This window comes from Mandrillus leucophaeus, unplaced genomic scaffold (genome assembly GCF_000951045.1).
Source record: "Mandrillus leucophaeus isolate KB7577 unplaced genomic scaffold, Mleu.le_1.0 Scaffold1357, whole genome shotgun sequence".
Lineage (NCBI taxonomy): Eukaryota > Metazoa > Chordata > Mammalia > Primates > Cercopithecidae > Mandrillus > Mandrillus leucophaeus.
The window spans coordinates 90,697-93,054 of NW_012101318.1; the positions used below are offsets into that span (position 1 = coordinate 90,697).

The following is a 2,358-nucleotide window of genomic DNA, read 5'->3' on the forward strand; positions in this document are numbered from 1 at the left end:
AGTTTCAGGCCAGGAGCCAAGAGACCTGCCCAGGCTCTGACTCAGGCTTGCCTGAACTTCCCCAAGAAACCGAGAATGGGTCCCTTCCAGATGCCCAAAAATGCCATCCAGGGAGGTGAGCTGGGGGCCCCGGAGACTCTCCAACCTCCGCCAGCTGCCATAGAACTCAAGTCCATCGCCCCAGATGAGCAGGAGGACATCCGCCCAGGTGCCCAGCAGCGACCGGCAGCCTCCGCACAACAGACCTTGCCTGCCTACTGCCCAGGCCTGCACCATGTCCCATCACCCAGCAGCGAGCCACGATGGGGCCCAGCCTCTCAGAATGCTCTTCCGGAGACTGGAAAACGGATGTTGGAGCTCCAGCCTCCTGACAGCTCCCTCGTTTCCCCTCTCCTGAGAAGCCGGGAGCCTTCCTTGCTCACAGCCCTCACGTCTCAGAGAAGTCTGAGGCTCCCTGTGTTCCTGTCCCCCTGAGTGTCCTCTATGAGGACCTTCAGGTTTCCTCCTCCTCAGAGGACAGCGATTGTGACCTGGAGTGAGACTGCAGGTGGCAGGGGCTCCATGGCTTCCCGCTCCCATGACTTGGAGGGGACTGCGGAACTGAGGAGCATGGAGCAGAGAGCAGACTGTGTGTGGTGACTCCCAAGCTCCCCAGCTCTGGTGCTTCTGTGGATGTGGGAGCCCAGGCCAGGCGGGGACCACATGCAGAGACTCTGCCTCATTGAATTCTGGTGAGGGACATTGTAGTTTCCAGGGCTCTCCGGAAACCCACCACCAGAAACTTCTGTGCCAGCGATTCATTGCCCCAGAAACTGGGTGACGTGCAGGAGTCAGACTTCCGCTGTGATGTCAGCAGGAAACTGGGGAATTACTGTGTGTTTGCTCTCCAGATGACTGAATCAGGGAACAGTTAGGCAACCCTGAGAGATGCAGGCCTTCAGCTCTGCCCCGCCCTGACAGCAGTGTTTTGGACGCTGTGAAGCGTTCTGCGCAAAGCGTTCTTGTGGTGTTTCCTCAGCCTGCAAAATTGGGCTCTGGAATCCCATTGGAAATAGGTGTGTTTAATTGGTTTTGAAGTGAATAAAGTTCTCAAAAAGAGGACGTACTCTCTTTTCACTTTCATTCCGTGTTTGTGTGGAACTGATTTTCCAAGGGCTTGAAAATTTCTTGACTTGTTAGCAATTCAAGTCATTCTGTCTCCGAAACAGAGTTGATTGAGGGGACCGCAGGACTTGGCAGGACCTTTGACTTCTTAAACATCCACAGGGGCAAGAGAACCTCAGCCCCACTCTACCAACACGCACCTAGTCAAATTTTGCCAAGTGAATCTCACCCAGGCTAACACGTGGGGAGTTTTGCTTGCACCACGAGTCCCCATTTGGCTCACCGCCATGCCACGCATGGAGTTCAAACTGTGACGGTCCCCATGAAGTGGTTTCCGGATGTGCGTATGAACGAGGCACACTTTCATTCGCCAAGTAGAACCCAGTAAAGCTGAAGTAAACTCCCAGATTTGGGATGTACTTCAGAGGTAGAATATTCATCCTGTCTTCTTTCCGGATGCCTGAGCACCGGGCCTTTCCACGCTTCTCCCCCTGATCCTAAGAGTAGCTGAGGTTGAGACTCACTGAAAGCTCTAGGCAAAGGTATCCCATCATGCACAGGCTCTCTCCGTTCTCTGACCTGGGAACAATTCTGACCAGGATTTCACATCTAGGAGGCCTCGGAACTGAGCGGGATTGTCTGAGCGACGCCAAATGGCTGTTCCCTTTCCGCCCCCGTTGAGGGTCGTTACCTTGATTAGCCAGATCACCTAGAAAGTATCAGTATCCAGAATCAACAAGATCAACTCTCTGCTCCTCTGACAGCAAAAGGAGCATGACCAAAATGAACCAAAGAGCGTGGCAGGAACCGATGTGACCGGAAAGCTCAGAGATCGGCCACAGGGGGATGTAAGCAGATGTTCCCACCTGAATCATGAATAATTAATGAAGCGCAATTCCAAGGGGAATGGAGTTTCAGCAGATGCAACCAAAGTTCCCGGACATGAGAGTTCCACAGAAAGTCCGCTGGATCTTCGCAAATCCAGAGAAATGGCAAGGGGACCCAAGGAAATAGAGCCCCAGCGGTGTCCTGGAGACTCTTCAGGCATAATGCCTGGAGTCACAGGAGGAGGTGGAGAAGGAGCCAAGCACTGAAGGACAAAGTGGTTTTGACTTTCTTCATCTGTGTTTCACCGCAGTCCATTTCACGGTGGTAGAATAAATATATTGGTTTTCTGTCGGTTTGTTGGAGTCGAAAACCTGTGATTTTGTTGGTTTTTGGTGGGAGTTTCACTCTGGAAAAGAAAATATTCTG

At 52.7% G+C, this 2,358-nt stretch overlaps 1 protein-coding gene across 1 annotated transcript in view; it reads left to right on the forward strand.

Annotated features, from left to right (window-relative positions):
• The window catches only part of LOC105534488 (putative protein FAM90A5P), a 2,940-nt gene extending 2,401 nt beyond the window's left edge, over positions 1–539 (forward strand). Inside the window, 3 exon segments of the mRNA XM_011973214.1 lie at positions 3–167; positions 169–382; positions 384–539. Of these exon segments, the coding sequence (XP_011828604.1) occupies positions 3–167; positions 169–382; positions 384–539 (535 nt within the window).
• Positions 540–2,358: the final 1,819 nt, after the last annotated feature.